Source organism: Lolium rigidum, chromosome 6, assembly GCF_022539505.1.
Source record: "Lolium rigidum isolate FL_2022 chromosome 6, APGP_CSIRO_Lrig_0.1, whole genome shotgun sequence".
NCBI lineage: Eukaryota > Viridiplantae > Streptophyta > Magnoliopsida > Poales > Poaceae > Lolium > Lolium rigidum.
Window position 1 is genome coordinate 345,903,471 of NC_061513.1, and position 25,342 is coordinate 345,928,812.

A 25,342-nucleotide genomic window follows, 5' to 3' on the forward strand; every position below is an offset into this window, starting at 1 on the left:
AAGGCTTGTCTCACGCCGATACAAAAAAAAATTGGTTAGTTCTGAAGACTTGACTATTTCTGTTCATTTTATACTCTGGTCCAGTGTGGTTGGCAGTGAAACTGACCAAACAAAAAAAAGTAATCTTTTGCGATGTAAGGGTTCAGTGCATAGAGAGGTGGCGCCCCTGAAAAGTGACGAGATTGTTAAACCAAACATCAACTAAAAGAGCAACCAGAACTCACACTGTATCTGGATACACTGGACTGCATTAAAGTTACGTTTCTGAACAACGAACAGGGATATGAGATGCCATCTCTTATTACACATGCGATTCACGGTAGCATTACATTACTATTACGTAAATGTGCCTAGACACATCATCATGCACCTCGAGAGCACAACTCGTAGATGCTTGAAGCACGTATAAAATACAGCCTACAGGTTAACGCATCAGCTTGAAATATCCACCCTGATATACTGCTACAGTAGATACCTACTTTGTACAGCATCTAGTTATATTCGCAGCACCTTGCTGCTACTTCTTGCGACCCTTCACCAGAAAACCCTTAGCGATCGACAGCGGGACAAGCACCTTGTCGTCCTCAGTCTCGAGGGCGTAGAAATGGCATAGCGCGCGGCCCGCGACTTTCCACACGAAGCTGCATCTCCCGGGTTTTTTAGCAGCCACTGCGCTCTCGTAGGCGATTTGATAAATCGCGCATGCCTCATCAAACACATCTTTCAGGTCCCTTGGGGTTTGTTCAAATTCAGCAGCATGGTAGAGAATCTGCAGAACAATTATGCCATCTCAGAATGTTGGTAGGAGCCTGGGATATACTTTTGTATTCAGTAGAAGATTGGGAACTTACATGCTTGTACTTGTGGTAGAGTTCATTAAACTTTAAGTTCACTTCTTCCTTATCCTGTATTTCACTGAGTGGCCCACTCTCTCTCAAGTAATCCTTGTAATGACGTGTCCAGAAGGGCTTGCATTCTGAAGTTCCCCTTTCATTAAAACGCGGGTCCAACGATATTTCTGATTATAATAACAAAAGGCAGAAACAGAGAAGCAGTTTTATTAGGCACCACTATGTCACATTTTGAATGGAAAATATGCTCATGTTACACCCCCAAAGACCAACCATTCCAAATGGGATTGTTATGACCTTAACTCTAGGAATACTCCAGCCTATTGTGAGGCTACATGTTGTTTACTATTGGGAATGAGCAACTATCATTCACAAGGGGTTAAAGGTCAATACATGTACATGTGTGTCAAAGTGCAAGAAACCCCTTAAAAGAGTGTCCCTAAAAGAGGACATCTCTAACACACACCCGACACCCGACACCCCCCCCCCCACCCCCACCCCCACCTCAAACTCATGGTGGATGAACAATACTGAATTTGGAGAGGCCTTCGTGAAGAAATCTGCCAACTTCAACTTGGAAGACACATACCGAAGAGCAATAACCTGATCTTGCACAGCGGCAAGCACAAATGAGGCATCCACACTTACGCGCTTGATGAGCTCATGCTTCACCAGATCACACGCAATGCTGATAGCGTCGGTAGTATAAGAGGAGTAGGGGCAGCAAAGGAAACACCAAAATCCTCCAATAACCAGTAGATTCATCGCTCGCAGCTCGACCATTGCACTCGAATGGGAAACAGCATCATGTTTCTTTTGTCTTCCAAGCAACGAGGGAACCACCACGAAACACGCAGTAGGCAGAAAGGGATCGGCGATCCGATGGATCACTAGCCCGAAAAAGAGAATTATAAAAATTGGTTCAAATAACCATTAATTAGCATACCAAAGAAAGGTAGCATCTGAGTAGGCCTTGAATTGAGGAGCTGGAACGAGGAAAGAATAGACGACGGGAGATTGTGCCACGAAGATATCGTAGGACACGGAGGAGGTGACTGTAGTGGATAGTGGTGGGAGTAGACATGAACTGAATCAAAATATGGATAGGATAGGAGATATCTGGACGAGTGACATTGAGGTAGACAAAGCTCCCAACTTAGTGACGATAACGCGTCGGATCAGATAGGGGAGCACCATCAGTGGCACGAAGGTGAACATTGAGTACCATAGGAGTCTCGACAGTGCGCTCATCTCCAAGAGCGGCACAAGTAAGAAGGTCCTGGATATACTTCTCGGAGATATAGAGGCCATCAGAGGTAGAAGAAACAACAATCCCAAGTAGCGAAGAGGGCCAAGTTTAGTCATGAGAAAATCCTCACGAAGACGGACCTTGTCAAAGGCAATGTACTCAAAGTTGTCACCAGTGATGATCATGTCATCGACATAGAGGAGACGTAGTGTCCCACAATGAGAAAAGTGTGGACAAATAGCGCGAGATCATGTGCACTAGGGGAGAAGCCAGCGGCAGTCACCACAATGGCAAAGTGCTCAAACCAGGCGTGCGGGGCTTGCTTAAGGCTATAGAGGGAGCGCCGAAGACAACATACCATGCCACCGGAATAGTGTGCCCGAGAGATGGCTGCATATAAACCTCTTCACGTGGCTCGCTATTAAGAAACAAATTCTGAACATCAAGCTGAGAGACAGACTACTCACGAACAGAGGCAACAACAAAAAGAGTACAAACAGTGGCCATGTGATCCACTTGAGCAAAGGTCTCATCATAGTCACAGCCCTGCTCCAGCTGAAAGCCGCGAGCCACAAGAAGAGCCTTGTAGCGCTCAAGACAACAATCAAAGCAAGTCTTGATCTTGTTGACCCACTTGCACGTGATGGGACGAACAGAGGGAGGAGGGGTTACAACATCCCAGGTGCCAGTGCGCTCCAGGGTGGCAATCTCCTCAGCCATCGCTAGCTGCCATTCGGGACGAGCAACAATATCCCGATAAGAAGTCGGTTCAAGGAGACCAGAAAGACCATAGCGAGTGGGAGAATAACGATCAGGCGGGCGACAAGGCCGAGCATGAAGGTTATGAGGAGGCTCAGGTGGAGAAGACGACACACCAGAAGTGCAAGGCATGTCAGGAGGAGCATCATCATCATCAATGGGACGGTGGGAGTAGTGAAACGGGAAGGGAGGAATCACCGTAGGCGAGGAAGGAGACATCGAAGAGGAAGCTGAAGAGTGTGGTGAGGAGAGAGAAGAGGAGCTGGTGGGTGAAGAAGGTGCAGGATCGGCAGTGGGGGGACTCGGAGGAGTGGTAACCCGAGGCACATAAGGAGGTGAATCGGGAAACATTAGAAAAGAGATGTTCTCCACAGAGAAGGTCGAGGTGTAAGGACGCACATAGAAAGGTCGGGACTCATCGAAGGTCACATCCCAAGAAATGCGCATCCGACGACCAACGGGATCCCAACACCGCTAATCGTTATACTCATCATTGTATGCAAGAAAAACACACTCAACAGACTGAGCAATCAGCTTGGTGCGTTCACGTGGCGCTAGAAGAACATAGCAAATGCAACCAAAAAGGCGAAACGTCGAGTAATCAGGAGAACAGCCGGAAAGACGCTCGAGAGAATGCCACGATCGACGTCCCAAAAGTGAGGAGGAAGAGAGGCAACGATCATCGTCGCACGAGCCGCCTCAAGAAGGTGGTCATGCTTGCGCTCAGCCACGCCATTCTGAGGACAAGAGAACTGGGCAAGAGTACCCTGCTCAGCAAGAAAACCACGCAACACCAGGGAGATATACTCACCAGCAGAGTCAGCTCGAAACACACGAATAGGTTTGAAATACTGAGTATGGACCATGGAAGCAAAACGCTTATATATATAGAGAACCTTGTTGCGAGATGCCAACTGTAGCGAAAAAAAATCATCAATAAAAATAACATAGTAGCGGTAGGCCCTCTTCGGAGCAAAGGGAACCAGACCCCATACATCAGAATGGACCAATACAAAAGGACGCACAGATACTGACTCGCTAGTGGGATAAGGTAACTGAGTCTACTTACCAAGTCTACAACCCTGACAACGGTAACGAGACATCTCCTGAGACAGGCCCAAGAAGACCTCGTCGATCTAAGGACAATAAATGAGAACCACACAAAGACCAAGCCGATGATGCCAGTGATAAAAGGAGGAGGTAGCGGAAGCAGCGAGATCGTGTCGATTGGCGGATGTGGTGGCAGTAGAAGGAACACGAAGCTAGTCGGGCTCCGAAAGACCCCAGGAGTCACGGCACCAAGGGTCAGCCCCAACCAGAGCCCCGATGCGACTATTCTGAACAGAACAATGACACGCCTACCAAAATCAGCAAGCTGAGCAACAAAAAATAAATTAATGGTAAGATGGGGAACAAGAGAAATATCACAAACGGAGAAGGAAGGAGTAGAAAGGTTGTCACGACCAGCAACAGAAAGAGAAGTGCCATCAGCAGTGAGAGCATTCACATGAAAAAAAAGAGATCGAAGAGAAGAGAGAGATGAAGAATAAGAAGACATGTGAGAAAAGCTCGAACCCACGAAGATGTACCTGGCTGTGTAGACGGTGGACGCTCTAGCAATAGTCACAGAACCAGCGGTACTCATCGAAGAGGACGCAAGCAGGGGCTTAAGCCTCAGAATATCCTGCTTGGTGAAGTCATCAGGCGAGGAAGAGGCACGAGTCGTAGTAGCAGAGGTGAGCGCACCATGGCGCAAGTCCAACAGCTTCTTGAAACAAGCAGACTCTAGGTGCCCCGGCTTCTGACATTAGCCGCAGAACAGACGAGAACAAGGGCGGCCGCCACCTCGATAAGAACGACCTCCACGACCAGCTGGTGTGGGCAAGTGTGGTAGAGCACTATAAGGAGGGAGAACTTGTGCAGCGGGAGGTCAATCAGCGAGCACAATGGGTACGTCAAGCAAACCAACACCATGTAGACGAGTCTCCTCAGAACGGAGCTCAGACAACACCTCTAAGATAGGAACATGGCCCCAAGCAAACAACTCAGCACGCCTAGGCTCAAACTCTAACGCAGCCAACAGACACGAACTCATAGATCCGCTGAAACTTCAAATCAGACCGCACAGTCCGGCAACATGGACAAGTATCACAAACAACACTGCGAAGGGAGTCAAGTTGACGCCCTATGGCAAACCTCCGTGTGTAGAACTCATGAACAGTAAAGTCACCCTGCTGAAGAGCATGCTTCTAACGTACCACCGATAAATAGAAAGAATCACTAGAGGGTTGATAGCGCTGACGAAGGTGAGGCCATATCTGAGAGACTATCAGGCCCATAAACTCAAAAGCAAACTGAGGCTGAACACTCAAGAGAGAACCGCAGCATCCTTGGCATCCTCATCACGCCACTAAGTGTAAGAGCATCTCCAACAAGCGCGCCATATAGGACGCGTGCTATATAAACCGCCGATATGCAACACCGGAGCCCGAAATCGTTCCTCCAGCAGGCGTTGTATGCGGCGCGGCGCTGCAATTTTTTTTGGGCGCGGGCCGTTTTGCCCTATCTCCGCGCGGCCGCCGGCGCAATTCAGTCGATGGACGCGCCCTCCGGCACCCCACCGACCCCTCCCTACTCCATTCCACCTGCCGCCGCCTCCGTCGTGCCACCGTCCCATGCGCCAAACCCGAGTGGTGGCGCCGACGCCAGCAACACCGCGTCCCGAGCTCTCTTCGTCTCGCCGCGGCACACAAGCGCCGCCACCGCGCAGCTGGCCGCCTCGTAGGCCCCCAGCAAGGCGCGGGCGCCACCGAGGAGGAAGGTGCCGGCGTCAAACGCCCGTCAGCCGCCGCGGGTGCCGGTATGGGAGGCTTTGGAGGCATGGCCGACATGGGAGGACCAAGCTATGGAGGAGTCTTCGGAGGGACTATGGGAGCATCGGTGAGTGGTGTGTATGGAGCCATGGGAGCACCACCGGGAGGATTCGTGGCCTCTATGGATCCTACTCTTCCTCCTTCAAGCTAAGGTGTCAGATGAAGAAGAAGCAAAAGATGGCGATGACTTGGAAAATGCCGAAGTGTGAGATTCTATCTTGCATTTGTGATATCCAAATTGTGTGTTGCACCTTGTGTCCATTTGAACCATATGTTGTGTGTGGTTGTTGAACTACGTCATGTTGTGTGTGGTTCTTGAACTATGTGATGTGTGTGTTGCACTTTGTATCCATTTGAACTATGGTAGATCATTTGTTTGATGATTTATGTGAGTATTTGATCTTGTTGAATGCATAGTAGTGTATCAAAGTTGTTTTCCGCCGGTGCGCCCGCTGTATTTTGGAGCGCCCGACGGAGGATCATTTTTTGCGCCACGCTCGCGCTGTATTTTAGCGCGTCCGGTGGAGGAAATCTTGTCGCAGCGTGCGGTATACTTTTACAACGCAAGCGCAGCCACTTATAGAACACCGAAATATGGCGCGCCTGTTGGAGATGCTCTAAGCAGCTAGATCATCACGATAGGCACCAAGAGCAGTATAATAGTCATGTACCTATTGATCATAGCATCATCTGCAGCATCCTCGTCAGCCTTGGCTGCCTCCTTAGCAGCGACCTCGCGACTGTCGTGCATATAGATGCGCATGAAGGCAACAAACTCACCATAATTGGTGCCATCGAAAATCTCCGGGCAACGAAGAATACTGACATAGCCTGATGAAAAGGATGCCATTGCAGTTTATTTTTTTGGTCAACATGCTCAGATCGGATCGAGTTGTTCACTTGTCCGGACGCAGTCTCGCGCGCTGGCTCACAGCAGCGGAGCCGGGCAGCAGCTGGACGCGACGGGCGGTGGCCGGCGTCGCGATTTCGGCCCGATTCAAGCCAGGAGCAACCAGATCGAGCACAGATGAAATCATTCCCACTAGTGGCGGCCCGATTTGTGGCAGGGGCGGCCGGATCAAGCTTGTGAGCGGCTGATTTTTGGAGAGGAAGGAAAGAGGGGTAGCAGCAGCCAGAAAGACCGTCGGAGCTCTGAAACCATGTTGGGAATGAGCAACTATCATTTACAGGGGCCAAAGGCCAATACATGTACACGTGTATCAAAGTGTAGGAAACCCATTATAGAATGGGGATATAGAAGAAAGGAGACTATACATCTCTAACATTTATCATCGACCCAGAGGTCCATATGAACATTCAGTACAATACGAAATATCCAAAAACAATACCCATACTAACTACTGAAGCTAAACTGAATAAAAAAGTTGACGACGAGAAAGGGATAATCCAAGTAACTTACCGATTGGTCCAACATTCTCAGATTGCAGTTTCACTGCTTCATCATAGATTCTGCCTAGTATGGAGTTGGAATGGTAGCATTGCTTCCGATCCATGAAGTGTGGATAACTTTTTGGTATCAGCTCAGAAGGGACATTGATCTGTTCAGAGGGAAGAAAGATGGTCAGAAGAAGCTTAAACTGTTCAAGTACAATAGGTGTTTACTCTGGCTATGCAAAGTTCAAACTGATTCCATGTTACCTTATTAATTACATGAAAATTTACACTAGGAAAGGCAAAAATGAACTATCAGTGGGACTTAGATGGGATCCCACTTGATACCTTATTAATTACATAGCATATGCTTCCAACAAATAACCAAGTTGAAACTGCACATCTCTTCTATTCACTTTCTGTTTTGGAACAATACACCTAATCACAAAAGGGAATAATCATTTAGTTTCCCTATTTTAGACTTCTAACCAAATACCAGATGATACCTGGAACTTTAGTGGTTCAAAATCAAAATATTAAAATAAATAATAACATGAAGAATGGGTACACATGATTCTACATAAAAGCAGTTGAAACTACAAACTGGGTATAGTGAAAAGCAGAATTAACCTTCATCCCAGTCTTTGCAGCATCCAGGGCCAAATAATAAAGATCTACTAATGTTTCCATCTTTTTCTCTAATACTTCCCTTTCACCTTCATCAAGATCATCTGTTATGAGTCGATCCATGTATACTAACCAACAATCCGCTGCAGTGCTAAGTACAGAACTGAAAGTATACAAAATCAGAACAATTCTTAGATCATACAGCAGTAAAAAGTTGTTATACTGATAGAGATTGCTACCAACATCAGACATTCGGAACATAATGATTACATCACACAGAATCCAAACCTTTATTTTTCTAGATGGAATACTAACAAGGTGGGAAACAAATGAAGCAATGCAAATACCTCAACAGGCTTTAATAAAAGGGGCATTCAACACTTTTGAGAAACATTCCCATTTAAACAAAATACAAATTCTTCATATCATCTAGTGCCAAAACCAGTCATTTTTTACATTATGAGTATGCTATTGGAAATAGCACTTAAGAATTTACACCAATCAAATGTATAGAAGGAAACTAACGTCATAATGTGTACCCAGGGGCAAGGGATACATCCAATGCATTTCCGTCACATAATAACAACATACGAAACAACACTGATGACATGGATTTGAAAATTTTCCCAAGTTAAATGTAGAAAGATATGTAAGAACTAATTCACTTGAAAGATGGCTAAATAACATTTTTCACCTATCAAAATGCACAAGCAGCGGGTGCAAGTGAAAAAATTATGGCGTCATATGCACTTGGCTTCCTCCTCATCTACTCCCTCCGTTCCTCTTTAATTGACGCAGAGTGGTGCAATTTTGAGAAGCAAACAGGTAGGTACGGGCGTCAATTAAAACGGTACAGAGGTAGTATTTGGTAAGACATTTCCTGCAAATCAAGTCTCATTGAAACTACAAATGAGGTTGCAGTGCGGCTGAAGACCAAGACTCTAGAAGCCTGTTGATGTGTTTGGTGATGCTTATGTGAAATATATGTTTTGTTATCTAACTTATTATGTTGAGCACGATGTATTCCCAAATTTCAATTTTTCATATTTCCATATACAAACTCGATTGCTTTGGTATTTTCTCCTTCCATCCAAGGGGTCATTATTTGCCCACAAGAGTAGAGCTTACTTGTCGAGCTTAGCATATTAGAGGAAAAGGCTAGGAGGCTAGTTGCACTTAGTGATGAATATCCAAACCATGAATTACTCGGGCTCGGGTTGTGTTCAGGTTCAGTTAGTCCAGCATAGTGCAGAATCCTACATAGTAACTGTAAGACAATAAGTGAAGTCAAAGTCAAGGAAAGTAAAGAAGTTCAATTACGGATCCAGATAAGAGGAGCATAATGTGGGAGAGCATAGTAACTGTAATCTTTGATATTCTTGTTTAGAGCATCTCCACCGGCGCCCTGATAGCGGCCCCGATAGCGATTTGGGGGCCGGGAGCGAAAATGGGCTTTCACCGGCGCCCCCCAAAAGACGCCAGCCAATTTTCGAGACCAATAGCTGCTCTGGTCCGTCCGTTGGTGACGGTTTGGTTTAGTCTTTGGCGACTGTGTAGGCGACCGTGGTTAGGCTCAGACACCCTGACACATCCCGCCTCTCACGCCTGGTTTCCCGGCTCCGGCACGCCCGCAGCTCGATTGGCTCCGCCCCTGACCAGCGCGTGCCGCCACACCTCCCAGGCTCCCACTCCTCGACCCCCACCTCACAGCCTTTCCTGTGTGCTAGGGCACCGGATCGTACACCACCAAATCCTAGATCGATGGCGCCTCTCGCGGCGCCCGCGGCGGAGGAGGCGGCATGGAGAGGGTGGAGGACATGCTGAAGGGCCTGTGCCCGTCGAAGGCGGAGAAGAAGGGGCTTCGCATCGGGCGCCCGGGGGAGAAGGCGGCGGGATCTGGTGAGGCGCATGCACTGGGCAAAGTGCTGTCTGAGAAGCTGGCTTACGCGGAGGGGATTACAGCTTCGTTGGGCAAAGTCCGGTGCCCACTCAAAGGTACTCTCTGCAAAAAAATGAGGGAAAATGTGTTTATGTTCACGTTCCTACAACCGTCGGGGAGAAGAAATGCAGTGGAGGATGGCCCTTGGAAGGTGGGAAATTCGTTGCTGGTGGTGGAGGATTTCATCCCAGAGAAATCCCTTGACGAGTATGCTTATGCAAGCTTCCCGATTTGGATTCGTGTTTTCAAGTTGCCGCTGGGGAGAATGAGCCAGGAGACAGCGGAAGCTATCGGCAATGAAGTGGGAGAATTTGTGGAGGCGGAGGTGGGAGAAGACGACACAGCGGTGGGCAAGTTCTTGCACATCAAAGTGAGACTCCAGGTGGCAGAACCGTTGAGAAGGGGGATCCTCGTGCAAGTTGATGGAGGCAAGAAGGTGAGATGGTGCAATTTTGAATATGAATTTCTTCCTGAATTCTGCTTCACATGTGGTATCGTTGGTCATGAGGACAAATGCTGAAATATAGTGCTGGGGAAGGGAGAGAAACAACAGTATGGCAAATGGAAGATCGCGGATCTGCAAAAACGAAGGAATGAACATGATGGACAAAGGTGGGGAGATAGTAGAGGCGGCTTTGGCAGAAGTTCAAATCAAGGTAGTGGGGGTTCCTAGTCAAGGAGCGATAAGGGCTCATGGAAAAAAGACCTGTGTGAGATTGTCAAAGGGGGGACCTCAACTGAGGGTGGCAAGAAGAACAAAGAGGTGGAGGATGATGCTTCCAGTCCGCTGAAAAAGCCTGCAACTCAGCTCCCTGTTGGGACCCCATGTATGCTGGATTTTGATATGGTGGTGATTGGCCCTAGTAGCGTTGGTGGAAGCCAGGGGTTAGGGGGCATGGAACCTGAGCTGGCCGTGCCTGAGGAAATTGGAGGGGGGCGTGCTGCCCCAGCCGGTGTGCCAGCACCTGCCGCTAGCCAAAGGAGGTGTGAACGTTGAGCCTATGCCAATCAAGAAGCCTCTAGTGTCCAAGGAAGGAATAAAAAAAAAACAGTCTGAGGATGGTGCAGCTACGCCACGGTATGAAAAAACTTTCAAGAGGTTGCACAAAGACAAAGCTGTGACTGGCTGGTTAATCCAGTGACTGGAGGAAAGAGGGGACCTGTGGACACAGGGAAGCTAGAGGAAAGAGAGCTAAAGAGAGGTAAGAATGCCTATGAGACGGAAGGAGTTGATGGTGCGTCTGACAAACAATTTGAGGCAGGGCTGCCGATACAGCTCCGCAATGCCTAATGAAGATCAGCGCTTATAACTGCCTGGGATTGGGGAATAGGCCGGCAGTTAGAGGTCTTCTGGCTCACCAGAAGAAGGAGGCCCCGGATATTCTCTTCTTGTCTGAGACCAAAATGGATGAGAAGGGAATGGAGAAGTTTCGTTGGTTGTTGGGTATGCCTCACATGCTTGTGGTCAAGTGTGAGGGAAGGAGTGGGGGTTTGGCTTTGTTTTGGAGGCGGGGTGTTGATGTGAGCTTAAGGTGGAAGGGTCGTATGCATATTGATGTGGATGTGGTTGGTGAGGATCGTTTCAAGTGGAGGCTGACCGGCATCTACGGCCAGCCTCGCCAGGAGATGAGAAAGGAGACATGGCGACTGATGCGTACCCTCCACCACCAATCCAATCTCCCCTGGATGTGTGTGGGGGATTTCAACGAGATCCTGTAAAGCTTTGAGTCAAGATTCAGGTGGTCCGGTTCGGCCCGCTGGACCGCACCTCTCTTTTGGCACCAATAGGGAAACGGTGCGGCCCGTAATTTTTTAGGTTCACCCAGGGTAATACCCGTTGGACCCCAGGGTCGAACCGCACCTCCTCGTAAAGAATACGCTGCCACAGGAACCGAGCAAGCCGGCGGCCGCCGCCGCCCGCCGGGAAGCGCTTGCAGCCGTGAGCGCCTAAAGCTCGTCGGAGTAGAGCCTCGCCTCCCAGTTGTCCTCTTTCCCAGCATCTCCTCTTCCACCGGCGGCTTCTCCACCCTCTGCTCCTGCTTTCCCCGCTCGTTTCCATGTCGTCCCTGCCGCTAGAACAGGGTAAGACGCCGGCCACCGGAACGCCGCGACGCGCGGGAGGCGCTTGCAGCTGGAAGCGCACAAAGCTAGTCGGTGATTGTACTGTTTTGTATTCTTTATTTGACCTCTGCGATCCTCACCCTCTCTTCTCTCTTTTTGATTTAGATTCGCCTATGCAATGACATTCATGATCCCCGCTTCAGTTTGCACTGTAATTGTAGTTTCCAATCGAATCTTAAATCTTCCCCTGGGCTTCTTTATCTCTCCTGTCAACATCACGTACTGGTAGCATTTCATTTTTCTCTGTAGTGACCGGCGGCCTCTTCAGCTGCTCTTAAAATCTGCAAAATTATCTAGCAGACACATAATACAGCGGGAGGGTCGAACCTAGGATTACCCGCTATCCTGCAAGAGGAGGTGCGGGCAGAACCTTGACCCGCGAAATTTCCAAAAGGTCCAGCGGTCCAGTAACAGGGCCAACTCGAACCGGACCACTTGCATCTATAGCTTTGAGAAACAAGGTGGTGTTGTTAAACCCCAATCCCACATGGATAATTTCCGTGACACTCTGGAGTTCTGTGATCTGCAAGATCTAGGTTTCGAAGGGGATATGTTCACCTGGCGCAATAACAAGGGCCGTGCTGAAGACTATATTCGCGAGCGCCTGGACCGGGCAGTCGCCTCGCCTGCCTGGCGTCTTCACTTCACGGACTTTAAGGTTAAAAATGGCGACCCGGAGCACTCTGACCATAGGCTTGTGGTGGTGTGTGGTGCGCTCAAACAAACCAGTCTGGACTGGGAACGGTGGCGTGAATAAGAGGTTTGAGGCGAGATGCTTGATGGAAGAGGAGTGTGAGACGATGGTGATGAATGCTTGGGGTCTAGCTGCCGCGAGAGGAGAGGTGAATATCATGGGTAAGCTGAAGACCGTCTCAAAAGAGCTACATTCTTGGAGCAGGGATGTTCTGGGCGACCTCCAGAATCGTATAAAAAACCTTAAGGTGGAACTCGAGGAGTGCAGAAGGGGTGATATCACTGCCAAGAATGCTTCCAAAGAGCAGAGGGTACGTTTCAAGCTGGAAAGACTCGAGCACTAGTGGGAGATGTCGTGGAAGCAGAGGGCCCATGCTAACTGGCTCGAGAAAGGGGATCACAACACCTCCTACTTCCACTCTTTTGCAACTGAAAGGAAAAACCAAAATACAATAAAGAGGCTGAAGGGTGGCGATGGGGAGGTGGTTACCGGGGAGGAGGGCTTGCAGACCCTCGTTACTAATTATTTCTTTAACTTCTTTACCCCCGTGGCAGGTATCAATGCAAACCAGATGTTGGAAAATATTCAGGCCAGGGTCTCTCCTCAAATGAATGAGGCCCTGGCAGCTGAGTTCTCAAAGGAGGAGGTGAAGGAGACGTTGGATAGTATTGGCGATCTCAAGGCTCCAGGTGCTGATGGTATGCCTGCTATTTTTTACAAACGGTTTTGGGGCACGGTTGGTGAGACTGGTGGAAGAGGTTCTGAATGTGTTGCGAGGCGGCGAGATACCAGAGGGGTGGAATGAAACTGTTGTTGTGCTCATCCCGAAGGTGAAGAATCCAGAAAGTTTAAAAGACTTACGCCCAATTAGCCTATGCAATGTCGTTTACAAGCTCGTCTCCAAAGTCCTGGCCAACCGGCTGAAGCTCATCCTGGATGATATTATTTCTCCCAATCAAAGTGCGTTTGTGCCTGGCCGCCTCATCTCGGATAACACCATTTTGGCCTACGAGATGTCACACTTTATGAAGAGAAAGAGGTATGGTAAGCAGGGCTTCATGGCTATCAAACTCGACATGAGTAAAGCTTATGACCGCGTGGAGTGGTCCTTCCTGGAGCAGGTTATGGTGAAGTTGGGCTTATGTGAGCAATTTGTCCAGAACGTGATGAAGTGTGTCCGGTCGGTGTCATACAAGTTCAAGGTTAATGAGAACATTACTGACACCATCGACGCAGCGAAAGCGGCAGCGGTGGCCACATCGCCGCCATGAAGGCCACCAACGAAGCGACGCAGCTATCGTTGGCCAAGATGTCTCAAGAATCCAAGATCTTGATGGCCGACATGGAGAAGATGGACCCGTTGGCGCGGGCGTGGCACGAGATGTACCGCGAGCGCATCGGCCAAGAGGTGATGGCGGCGCGAGCTGCGTTGGCGTCTCCCCCGGCACCCTCCACGTTCATCTCTCCGCCGGCACCGTCCACGTTCATGCCTCCCCCGGCGACCGTGGATCCTGTTGCAGCGATGGAGCTGTCGCCGGGGCTCGCCGCCGATGTGGAAGTCGTCGAGGTTGAGCCGCCCGTGACCTCGTTCATCTGATCAGCTGGCTTGGAAGCCGTTTTTTTGCGCCGGAGACGGTGAATTGGTGGCCGTATGTTGGCCCAAACTTCATATTTGAAAACCTATTTGAATTTGGTGGCCGTGTGTTGGCTCAAACTTTAAATTCGTAAACTTATTCGAATTTCTATGCTTTTATTTGAATTTTCAAATTCAAATCATCTATTGGGGCCGTCGTATGGGGCGCGCAGGTGTGGGAGAAGCTCCCACAAATGGAGGATGATGCGCCGGCGTCCCCCATACGACGGTGCCAGCGCCCCTGCCGGCGACTATTTGGGGGGCGCCGGTGGAGATGCTGTTATCTCTTTCTCATCACTGTTAGTCTGTTACTGTGACGGCCCTGTAACCCTGCGGTAGGAAGCTGGCCAGGTCCATGTCTTCCTGTGCCTTGTCAAACCTCAGGATGAGCTCAAGAGCGCCTACTTGGGGCTGGCATCACTTGATTGCACCATTGCCTGCCAGTGCGCGTGGATCGCCTGCCTCCATGATGACGACACCAATACGGCCTTTGACCGGTGGTGCACCTACCGCATGCAGAAGGAAAGGATCCACGACATCAGTGTCGAGGGGCAAACGCTTACCAACCACGCGGACATTGCCGAGGCTTGCTCGGCACGGACATCGGCCACGACTGTTCGCTGGACTTTACCCAGCTGATCGAGCCTGCCGATGGCTTGGATGCTCTAGAGGCTCCCTTCTCTGCCGATGAAATCTGGAACGCCGTGACGAATGCTCGCCCTCAAGGTGTCGGGCCCTGATGGGTTCAGCGCCGAGTTCCTTCTCGAGTGTTGAAACACCGTCAAGCAAAACTTCGTGGACGTCTTCCAGCACCTGTATGATCTCCACGGCCGGGGCTTTCACCGCCTCAACCAAGCCTTGATGACACTACTCCCCAAGCGAGCCGACGCGAGTGCTCTAGGTGACTATAGGCTCATCAGTTTCATCCACCTGGTGGCGAAGCTTTTCGCGAAGATGTTGTCGCCATGGTTTTAAAGGCATTAAGGCGTCTTAGAGCGGTTAGGGGGCACTCTGACTCCTAAGCGACGCCTAGACGGGCACTTTGGATGCCTATGCGCCTAAAGCGGTCGATTTTCCAAGGCGGAGGGCGGGCGCCTTGACGGCTAAGGCGTTGCCTGCGGCGCCTGGCGCCGCGCCTTGATGAACTTGCGAGTGCCAACCAAAACTCGTTCATCAGCGGCACGACAACTTCATCCTGGTCAAGCAGTCCACCCGCCTGCTACATCAACTAGGAGTTCCACGTGTCCTACTCAAGCTTGATCTAACGCTAGTGTTCGATTCCATCTCGTGGCCCTTCCTTTTTGAAGCGCTACGTCAATATGGGTTCGGAGATCGCTTCCTGGAGCGGTTGGCGATTCTGCTGTCATCGGCTAGTACGCGGGTTCTGATCAACAGAGCCAGGCCCCCAATTTGGCACCGGCGCGGACTTAGGCAGGGTGACCCATTGTCACCCAGCTCTACGTCCTTGGTGTCGATGCCCTGGGGCGCCTCGTCCAGTGCCCATGGCGCACCGTCCTGGAGTTCTTGCTTTACGCCGACAATGTGGTCATGTTCTGCTTACCCACAATGGATGACATCGTGGCCGTGAGCGAGATCCTGCAGCTGTTCGGCCACGCATCAGGGCTGCAGGTCAACTTCGTGAAGAGCTCCGCCACGGCTCATTCATTGTGACCTGGACTCCATCACTCTGTTGACGCCATGGCTAATCTAGAAGCACACCAACTCTTGCATCTTCGACAGAGCCTGGCCCTCGGTTCGTGATCTGGTGACAGCCATCTTCGATGAAGCAGCGCTCTAGGCAAGAGCTGGAGCGAAGGGCCTGAGGGTTGTGCTGCCGACGACATGGGAGGTACACTGATGTAATTCAAAAACATGTACCTTGCCTCCTAGGAGGATTGTAACAAACTCTATCTTTCCAATGAAATAAAACGCAAAAGACAAGCTGGTCAGATACATGCTATCGATTATGGTCACTCACTCAGTATAATAAGGCCCTAAAACTAAATTTGTTGTCTAATATATGAGATTCATGCTGTAAAATTCATTTTCAGTATAATGTTTCCTAGTGACGGATAATAAGCTTAACTGTTTGGAAAACAGAGGTTCATGATCATTATTAGCATAAATCAGAAAAAAAAAATACAACTTCATATGAATACCTGCGGGCAAATCTTGCTTTCAAGAAATCATGAAATAGATTCCTCTCGAGTAGCGACTCATTAAAAACCTGAGGACACATTTGGCAGGCTTTCTTTGGTTTAATTTTTTGAATCCATGGGTTAGAAGGCTTGAACTGCTGTAATAACTGAAAATACCACATTTGTAGCGAGTGACTATTCTTTGAGAGGTTAAAAGACAACATAAAGTGATATTGCTATGACATCGAAACCACTATATATTTATGCTGCATTGCTACATAAAGATGCACTTGACATGATGAAGCTATAATGGCCACTCTCAGTTTAATGTAGGGCATATTTTGACTGTTCAAACTCGTGCATTGACCAACAATAATCAAATAGTATGTTTTGTTCAAAACAGAATATGTGCATTGCGTTACACAAAATACATACTATTGGATATATTTAGAAAAAACTTTCTCATGATTGTGACTTTTAAAGCATTAACATAACATTTTACAAAAAAAAAAATCCAAGTTCAAAATTGGACAGTCAAAATACGCCCTATATAGTGTACTGCAGAAATTGTCAGGCATGACTAGAACAAGCAATGGACAGTTTTAGTGCTAGAACATGAATGAGTAAATTTCTTCAAAACTGAAGAAGATAACAGTGTAAAATTATCAATGAAACAGAAATATCTTCAGAAGTTTCTACAGGTTCACTTTAAGTTCCTAAAGATCTTTTTTCTCGCAAAAAGGGCCACTTGTCACACTTTGGTTCTTGAGGCTTCAAATGGGCTATCCATAGCAATATTTCTCATAGAGAAGTCAAGTATAGCGTCGACCAGCAAACAACTGACCTGTGCATTTATCGAGACCCAATACATGTCCCCATCATAGTCACTATTGGCCATCTCATCGGCCAAAGATCGTGGCCCAGATGTAGGGAAAAGTATAGCATATCTTGAATGCCCCACTGCCTCGTCTATATCCTTAATATATCTTGATGTCAATACATGTATATCCCCAAAGTGCAACCCAGGATGTTTATAGACAAGCACTTTTCCAGAATATTGTCCTCTGTCACTGTTTAAAGCAGATAAAGTATTTAATAAACAGCAGGCCTGTAATGACTCTTCTACCTATCCAATGAAACAAAACGCAAAGACTTTTTGCGTTTTCTCAGAAGAAAAAAAAACTTATTTCAAGCATCAACAATGATCCAGTATTTAATGACTGCAGCATAGTGGATGTTTTATAGGAGGTTATGGCCTACTTATAATTGTAAGTTTGAAAATTCTCCTGCAAGATCGAAAACCCTTTGGAATCCATAATATCCCTTGCAAAAATTTCTATTTACAAATAGTCACACAAATCAAATCTCTCAAACCTCCCTTATATAGTGATATGATGTCAGGTTAGTCCAAATCTGACCAACTGAAAAGAATAATGCAGTTACAGTACCCCCTCCAGACTACAGCATAAAGCCCCAAATACACATATACTTATGATCTGATTACCATTCTTCTCATACAACGAAGTCGCCGAAGGCATATTATCAGTTAGCAACTCTTAGCACATTCAGGTCACTGAGAGAAAATAATAGCCCACAGTTCTAGGATTGCGATTAAAAATACTTCATCAGCATGTGTTAGCACACGCTTCAACGTGAATACACTATACATGCTGGAAAAAATGTGGAGCGAGATCCTCACATAGTGGAGACGCATGCTTGCCATCGAGCGCACATGTGTGTTAACATATGATGTCAACCAACAAGAGCTTTGAATTGTATGAACGAAAAAGCTGGTACTGCATAAAATTTGAGGGCATGCAAGACTATTCCAGGACTGCCTAACTGAGATTCTTATTAAACCTTAATTACAAATAAAGCAGAAGTATCTTCAGAAGTTCCTAAAAGTGACCAATAAATTAGGGATCATTGAAACATTGACAAAACAGAATTCAAAGGGATGCAGACGTGAAGAGTATTTTCTGCCACTTACAGTATCACACAAACTTCATTGGGTCTGAGTTTTCCTGTAGGATCTGTTGTACCCATCAAATAAAAGCAATCATTAATCGGTAGTTTGCCTTCCTTGATTCCTTTCCTTTCCAGCTGAGACATGGTAGCCAGTCTAGATTGCAAATATGCATCTTCTAGTGGGACCCCGGAAAGAAGCATTCGTGCCGACATGGAGTCTTCCATGTCAGCATAGATAAATGCAACTGTAAGAACCAGATGAACAAACGTATGTATCAAATGCAAACAGGTGAGAATAAATGGCAGACTGTCGGAACTTAAATAAGATAAGAACAGAAAGAAGCACAATATGGTGCCAATTTGTACAAAATTCAGTGCATTAAGAATATGCAACCACCGTATTTAAAGCTTACGTTTAAGTGCATCACCGTAACCATAACGAGCATTCTCAGCCCCTTCAATTGCATCGTGTAGAAGCTCTATAAAGTACTCTGCCTTCACCCCTCCATAGTAAAGTAGTGCAATCAAGTATTTTGATGTTAATGTCCTCTTGGGTTGATTGCTGATGAAAGAAACAAGGATATTACTAGTGAACCAAAAGAAAAAAAAAATTAAACAAGAAGGAATTCTTGGTAAAATATTAAATTAAATGCGGAACAAAACAAGAAGCATCTATTTTAGTCCCTCAGTCATAAATAGATGTCTTGGATTTGTCTAAATCTGGATGCACCTAAACACTACTTGGATTTGTCGACAAATCCAAGTAGTGTCTAGATACATCCAGATTTAGACAAATCCAAGTAGTGTCTAGATACATCTAGATTTAGACAATGCTAAGACATCTATTTATGGACATATGTAGTATAATATATTGTCCTCAAAATCCCAACATGTATCTATTCTCCTTTAAAAGGGATCAAATACAATTCAAAGACTTCGGGTTTTTTCCTGAGATGTGAAACTTAGGAGATCTCTGTGGGTTCTGATTTTTTTTCTTAAAACTGAAAGATTTTTCCTGGTACCGCAGCATACAATTTTAATGGTTGTTTTCGTACTGCTGGTATGAACGAGACACTAAACTTCAGTCCATGACAGACTTTTAGAGAAGATATGAAACAAGTGAAATAGCCATACAAAATCCCAGTGAGTTGTACCAAATAATTTCACTTGATTACCATGTGTAATTTGTAATGCCACCTCTGAGGCATAAAGAAATACATCGAGGAGCATTGCAACAATAGTCATGTATAGACATAAAATCCCAAATATTCGCATCTGTAAACAACTAAGTACTTAGCACCCCAACAACACAACTCAGAGTTTCTTGGTGTACCTTGTTGTAACTATTTCCAAAGAGTTGACGGTCTGTACACCACACAATTCTGGATCAGATTTTATCTTTATCATTGATGGACGTATAAGAATAGTTCCAGAAGGAAGCTGCAACAGAAAATAAGATATTCTTACAAAGAATGCTCAAAGGTTTGGGCAAGATAAGATAGTAAGACGCATGCCGATATCCACAATGTTAAGGATATCAACATGAACCAAACTAGTAGTCAACTGATCTTGGTAATATGATGAGATTGCAGAAGGGAAATAGCTTTCTAATCTGTCTATCCGAACTGAAAAACAAATAACTGCTCCATTGCTCTGCTTGGAAGTATACTCGAGTTCATATATAGATAAACTGTATTGTCATGCCCATAACTTTCTATCACTGTAGAAGGAAAATGCAGATGTATAGATGCTCAAAAGTTATGAAGCCACAACTGCCACTTGCGTAAAAAGAACTACCAAGAGACAACCAATAACAAGAATATGTTTTAAGAATTTTAAGTGGCATAATATCTTAAAGACTAACTCTCAATGCGTACCCTTCTGTCAACTAAGGCAGTTCCCTTAACAGCTGCTCCTTTATAAAACATACGGAACTGCGTAAGAAGAGGCTGGAAAAAACGAACAGATCAGAAAAATTAATCTTTTAGTTAATTGGTAACACATTCAGAATATAAATAAGAACACTGCGACACATAGTTAATACAATACAGATTCAGTGGCAATACCGCGATAGACCGACGCCTCTTCGCACGTGAAGACACCATAGGTGTTTCGTCACAGGATACAATATCCTGAACAAGACATAATGAAAGAATAAAAAGATTAAGCTAGAAGTGTTGGAATAAAATACTGACGTTAGCTATTCTTGCAGTAATCTGAAGAGCATGATATTCCAGGACAGGGAAATTATAGAGGAAATGTAATAGGGAGGTCGTATCATACATCAGGAGAACCCAGATTTGTCTAGTGAAGTATAAATATCTACAATAAGTTCGTAACTAAATTCCACTTAACTTTTTATCAGGGTGTAAGTACGGGTAAGTACACAAACCTTGCTCTCGGAGATACTTGTGGAGCATTTCATAGCTAAATCTTCCGAGATAAGGCCAGTTCCATCAGTATGAATTAAAGGCTCGTCATCTTGAACAACAATGTTCCCATATTCATCCTAAAGTATTGCATTAAGATCAATTCTAAATTCTAGAAGCAATAGCAGATAACGGAGTAGAGCGAGAGAATTACGCTGCAAGGTTTATCATCAAGCTGTATAACATGAACCACTGATAAATCAGCCTCCAATGTGATAGTTTTGGATAGTATTAACGCAAACCTGTCACATCGAATTAAAGAACACAAATTGAAAACACACACACACAGAGAGAGAGAGAAAAGAGAGACTACATCAGCAACCATGGAGAAGGAAATAGCATCAATAATCAGTTCCTTTTTCTGTTTAGAGGGTTTAATAGTTCAAAAGCCGCAACTGAAAGAATCAGGAAATAGAAAACCTAGGTAGTTAGACAAGCATATCTCAATAAAATTTGAGCCTTCTGAAATACACCTCTTTTTGCTTTTTTTTTTCTAAAGTACTCTCATTATGGTAGCAACAACCATACATTAGCATTAACATAGCCCAGAAACTAGAAAAGGCACCCATATCACATCAATTAACTGGTACTATGCGACAAATTTAGCAGAAAATACCTGGCCATATATTTCGCCAAGGTGGGAGCGGTATGCACATGCATGAAAAGTTTGCGGGCCTGACTGATTGTTTTGCCAGAGAGTATATAAGGTTCATCCATCTTCCATCCTGACTCGGTCCGAACAAAGTAGCACCTCACAGCTGAAGTGCATTTCTCATGACCCCCAAATCTTCTATCTTCTTTAATTTTCTCTTCTTTTCCTCCATCTTTGTAAACTAAAAAATAGACGCCCAGACATGAGTTAAAGACGATCGTCCAGCCTACCACAACCATGTTAACTGCGATGAAACATACGGAACCTTGACGCAACTTCTAATAACTACCCATTATTAATACTTACAGCTGAAATTTAAGTTGATTAGGCTCTCCTGGTAATGATTACTGATTTGTTGTTGAATTCAGTGGCAATATGAAAAAAATAAGTGATAATCATGTATCATTATGACTATCCATGGTTCAATAAATCAAGTCGGTAATATCCATTAAAAGTCAAAATGAATGTAATGATATACATAATATTCCATTGTAATCAACGAAACAAACACTATCGCTTATTTTCCTGGATCTGCTCATCCAATGCCATGCAAACAAATAAATCTTGATTCATCTCATACAACTCCAAGCAATCTATAAGTACATTACCATGAAATGCAGAAATGTAGAATGGACTAATACACTTATTAAATCTTGCCACGAAATGTAAAAATCATCTCCACAGTATGACACTAAGTATGCAGATATTTGCTGAGTACTATAAGATAATGAAAACTTACGGAAAAATTGGTATCGACGCAAACCCAGAAAAATACCATCTTCAGCGACCTTATGGTAAGGTGCAAAATCAGTCTTGTCTTTTGAAGATTCCCCTATGATCTTCACTACAAGGACGTTATCATCACCAATAACTTTTGCCAGATGAGTCCTTCTAGTCTCCACGTATGGTCCCTGCCTCCAGTAACATAAGGTTAACATGTAGGATGAACTTCTTCCAAGAGAATTTCATCACTGTACGGAACAGTCATCAATTTGGTCCTTTAACCAACTAATTAATGTTGCACTTTTCTAATATTTGTACTTCTACTAACATGTTGTGCATGATGTGCCATGTTATGCAATTGAGATCACATACTTCAACTAACATCTTGTGCATGATTTTCCCAATTACGCAATTGTAATCAAATGGTCATAAACATATACCTACACTTTGTTAGTGCTTTGACAGCATACATGGGTGGTATACACCTATATGTGAAAGTAGGTAGGCAAGCAGTCGAAAGCAATCACCAGGAATAATCATGACTGGAAGGTGTGCGTACATCAATTAGCAGGACACTGTGGAAAAAACGAAACAATACATGTAATAAAAATGACAGAAGAAAAATAAAAGCATCACAGACCTTGAAAACTTTGACCGCATAATCCCCTCTTATCTCAACATTACAATGGTAGACTCTTGCTGTACCTGAGTCTGAATCGAGGTTCTACGAGCATCAAGTTGAGAAAGGGAGGACAACTCCATCAGTCTCATGTTATCATTTATTATAGAGGGAAATACAAATATATGTCAGTACGATATTCTCACTGGGAGACATTAATACTGGTATCAGTACTCACTGAATCTAGATTAGCTATTTAAGGAGTGTGAGAAATACAAGTGGAGACATGGTTTCCATAGCGGACAAGGTTCAGAAAAACCCGTGATACACATCCACAAATTATATCTAGCTCTGTTTACAGTTAAACTGATATACCATGTGCTACTATGATAGGAGAGCATCATCTTTGACCATTCTTAAGAGACCTATCATAAAATTAAGGGAAACAAGAGTACTGATATGAACCTTTGTTCTGTCTGAAACATCCATATACTTGCAACCAAACTTGTTCCAGATTCGTGACTCGAAATGATCCATGGGAAGTCTCTGCAAGGATCTAATATAGTCGACAGATAGTTCATCTTCTATCCTCCTCCTGTAAATTAAATACAAGATGTATTAGAAAGAGCATCACGTAGACAATACAGTTTTTCCTGAAAGGTTAATTTTTACTGGGAACATCTGCCACATGTGTTTCAGAAAATAGGGATAGTCTGAAAAATGCATCCATAAATGTGTACAAATGAAAGTGAATTGAAAGTGTTTTGATTTTGTTTACTCCAAAAACCATGTACTTGCAAAGCGCTATTGTCTTTGTTCTTTACTCGAAAATGTAAACAGGGAATAAACTCACCCAGAAAGGTACGCAAAGATCATAAATATCTTCCTGAACTCCATTCCATCCAGTGCTTCCATTTGAGGACTTGCTTTCTCCCTCGATGCATTTGATGTAGAACAATAGAATGTAGGACTTGACATCCCTGCCCATGCTGGGCTGTGTGGGCTTCCAGAGGGAACACCAATTCCCTGAACTTGTCCTGAAATATCCCGCACATGGATTGGTGTGGACACACTTCTTGGAGGTGTATGAATATTGTTTGCTGTCGTGGTTGGGGTGCCTTCCTGTATCATAACACTAGGAGCCATTGATCGGGAAGGACTATTAATCTGCACAGGTATCTGGTTCCACACCAGAGGAGTCATCGCAGGGTAATGAGAATAGTCCTGTTTCAGGAGCCGGATCCAAGCTTCTGGGTCCTCACCTGCCATCCATGGCAGGGTTGGAACCGGCATCATAGCAGGTGTCTTTCCCAATTTGTTCTGACCTGCTGTACTGGGCAGAGTTGGAACCGGCATCATAGCAGGTGTCATTGCGGATGGGATATCACCTTCCATACAGGGCAGTGCTTGAACCGGCGACGTGATAGCAGTCAATGCAGCCATTGATCGGATAGGACTATTAATCTGAGTCTCATTCTGATTTCGTAACGACACCCAACCAGATGGGGTCTGAGCTGCCATTGCAGACAGGTTTGGAACCACATGAGCAATTTCTCTGCCAGAACCCTCATTAGCTTGCGAGCCGATAGGCCTTGGCTGGTTGGCAACCCCAGCATGGTTTGAGATACCCAAAGTTATTTCCTCTCTGTAAGGGCTTTGAACATCATATTGATCATCGCTATAGTAAAGTGGCCCAGACACAGATTCATCTGCAAAACCAAAGATTTCCATGATTAGTCCAAGGAACATTGGTCCAGCAAAAGGTAAGATAAGCAGGGTAAATCCAATGACTAGTAACACCTCAGAGCTCACAATTTGGAATATAGAGAAGATATTCCAAATCAACAGCATGCAGACCAAGTCAGTCTTGGCTGCGAAGGGAGGAATCATGGAAACACCACTCAAGAAATCTGAAGCGGGCCTCCACTAAATTCAGAAGAAAACGAATGGCAAGGAAAGAGCGTCGCCATTTGAACAATGTCTGCTGCCAGGCGCAGCAAGCATATCCATCCGGACAAAACAAGAAAGCACCACCTATCTGTGCATCAGTCCTGTCCGGTTAGCCTGGAACTTGGGAGGAATTCCAAAAGAGAACAGGAACCGATGATCCAACCGTGGCACTCGATCAAAATTTCCATTTGGTCACAAAATGGTGTCAGCATCCTTGAGTATGAACACGCGCAGCCACGAAAATGAACCATTTTGGAACCACACAAATGCAACGAACGACTAACTGCATCGTACACTCTAGGAGTAGTGCTTAATCAAGTCACACGCGCACAATCAATCAACCAAGTGAGCAACGGACCCAAGATCACCCCCAAAAGAAAAGAAAAGAAAAAGCAATGCCTTTTCTCACCTCCGTGTGAAGGGCCGGAGCTGCAGGCGGCGCTCTCGGCGGGAGGGATGCCCCTCGCATTGCGCTCCATGGCCTCCTTGTCCGCCAAGTGCCTGATGTAGCCGGAGAGCGTCTTGACGGGCGTGCGGGACTCGCCGATCGTCCGCAGCACCCGCGCCGCCGCCGTCTCGCCGAGCCCGGCGAGCCGCTGGCGCGCGTCCGGGTCGGCCCATTGCCCCAGCCGCCCCTCGAGCCGGGCGAGCTCCGCGCCCACGGCCGCCGCGAGGGACGGGGCCGCCGCCGCCGCGCGCGTCTGGGTCGGGCTTAGGTAGCTCAT

The 25,342-nt window shown here is 46.0% G+C and overlaps 1 protein-coding gene across 1 annotated transcript; it reads right to left on the reverse strand.

The window, feature by feature from the left end:
* Positions 1–446: 446 nt before the first annotated feature.
* LOC124664917 (probable RNA-dependent RNA polymerase 3) lies at positions 447–25,342 on the reverse strand. Its single transcript, XM_047202334.1, has 19 exons — positions 25,027–25,342; positions 23,521–24,376; positions 23,133–23,262; positions 22,689–22,772; positions 22,065–22,236; positions 21,290–21,506; positions 20,828–20,915; positions 20,637–20,753; positions 20,311–20,376; positions 20,122–20,193; positions 19,578–19,684; positions 18,658–18,806; positions 18,267–18,489; positions 17,121–17,346; positions 16,298–16,443; positions 7,755–7,914; positions 7,153–7,291; positions 852–1,018; positions 447–769 (listed from the first exon to the last, which is right to left on the reverse strand). Exons 1-19 carry the CDS (start codon positions 25,340–25,342, stop codon positions 518–520), a joined length of 3,687 nt encoding a protein of 1,228 aa, XP_047058290.1. The 3' UTR covers positions 447–517.

Bases quoted from the DNA above. Each gene is read 5' to 3' on its own strand.
- LOC124664917 (XM_047202334.1), bottom strand. From the start codon at position 25,342: ATGAGCTACCTAAGCCCGACCCAGACGCGCGCGGCGGCGGCGGCCCCG. The intron at 20,916-21,289 runs GTATTTTCTGCT...TCGATGTGACAG, and splicing joins TTGGCGAAATATATGGCCAG to GTTTGCGTTAATACTATCCA. The intron at 20,377-20,636 runs GTTTGTGTACTT...TGTCTTGTTCAG, and splicing joins CAAGTATCTCCGAGAGCAAG to GATATTGTATCCTGTGACGA.